Here is a 1,574-nt window from a genome sequence, read left to right on the forward strand (position 1 = left end):
CACATTTTGATGCAATAAAAAATTTCACCGTACACCACCTTTAAAGGAGCATCACGGCCTCCCGCACGAGAAATGCGCCTTCGAAATGTCCATTTCTCTAGCGCTCTCTCCTCTCTCGTTTTCAACAGGAATTATTTTTTATGTAGAATTCGTCCAAGAAACTAGGGTTTTTCGAAGTTTAAAATGTTTTTCTTGTTTAAAACTTAAAGTATCCCACCTTTGTCATCTCATGAGGCTTTAATGACTTTTTTCCTTCAGTTTATTATCCTTGTCTGAGAAAAAAAAGGTTGAGACGCAGAGAAAAAGTGTCTGTGTCTCCACCTTATGTGTGCTATTTAGGCTCTCCGCTTCGATATCGCTACCGTATTCAGACTGCAAAAAATACTCTCTAACCTTTTTTTTTCTCAGACAAGCATAATATCTCGGTTTTATCTGGTTGTTTGTTGTTGAATCACCTTTCACTTCACTATAATGAGATAAAAGTATTTTAACTTATTTTTCGAATCTCTACTAATTGCATTATGTTCATTCCTCAATCAGGGATGAAGATAAAGATTTTTTTGCTTAGGTTGTATATTTTCTGGCCTATTTTTCGCGATTTTTCGATAATTTTTGCTGTTTTCATGCGATTTTTGCGATTTGTCGGATTTTTGATGAAAAAAGAGTTCAAAATCGATGAAATTAATCGAAAAAATTAAATTTTTTCACCAAAAATCCGGAAAATCGTTTTCAAAAAATTCAGATTTTTCGATGAATTTTAATAATTTTTAGCTTTTTTTATCGCTAAAAACGAAAAAATCTCAAGAAAAAGCATAAAAACAATGAAAATTATCAAAAAATTGTAAAAATCATCAGAATTTCTATCTGTAAACCCTGAAAATCTTACTTCTGATCCTTCTCAATCAGCTCATGCTGCTGTGCCATCAAGTTCACTTTCTTCTCGGTATCCACATCAAAAACTCCAGTTTTGATGGAATAATTGTATGCCCAAACCAGCAACGTCTTCAATTTTCTATCTTTTTGCACTTTTGTCTTGAAGAATTTCGAAAAAGCCAATGAGAGATCAGTGAAGAGAGCAGTGTTCTCATGGAGCTGAAATTTTGATTTTGAGATTTTTTTGGAAATTCAGAAGACGTTGCTAACCTTCGAAAACGCATCTTTCAATAAATCGCTGTCATGAGGGAACGGCGATTCGGCGAGATGGGCAATCCGTTCGATTGTCTCTCGGGACTCGTTCAGCAAGTTTTTGATGTTTTTCAGGAGCTAAACATTTTCAATTTGAAGTAGTCCAAGGAGAAAAGATTTCTCACATCTTCCAAAAACAGCCTCGTTTTGTCTTTTCCGATTCCTTTGATCGATTCGATAGCTGCTTTATGTTCTGCTCTACGTTTCTTGAAGTTTTCAGTGACTGAAAAGGGAATTTTTAAAACATTTCAAAAAAGAGAAAACGAGTGCTCACACATTTTCTTATGGTTGATATGCTCTGGAGCCTCTTTGGCTTTTAATTTAGTCGCATCTCCGTGACTCTCGGACGTTTTCTCTTTGACATGATCGATTTTGGCGATGGCGACTGT

At 35.3% G+C, this 1,574-nt stretch overlaps 1 protein-coding gene across 1 annotated transcript in view; it reads right to left on the reverse strand.

Moving 5' to 3' along the window:
- The window catches only part of Cbr-anoh-1, a gene marked incomplete at both ends in the record, with an annotated part of 7,868 nt that overhangs the window by 695 nt on the left and 5,599 nt on the right, over positions 1-1,574 (reverse strand). The window contains 4 exon segments of the mRNA XM_002647011.1: positions 887-1,092; positions 1,144-1,263; positions 1,311-1,408; positions 1,460-1,570. Coding sequence (XP_002647057.1) covers positions 887-1,092; positions 1,144-1,263; positions 1,311-1,408; positions 1,460-1,570 — 535 coding nt within the window.

This window comes from Caenorhabditis briggsae (assembly GCF_000004555.2).
Source record: "Caenorhabditis briggsae complete genome, chrIII, whole genome shotgun sequence".
Lineage (NCBI taxonomy): Eukaryota > Metazoa > Nematoda > Chromadorea > Rhabditida > Rhabditidae > Caenorhabditis > Caenorhabditis briggsae.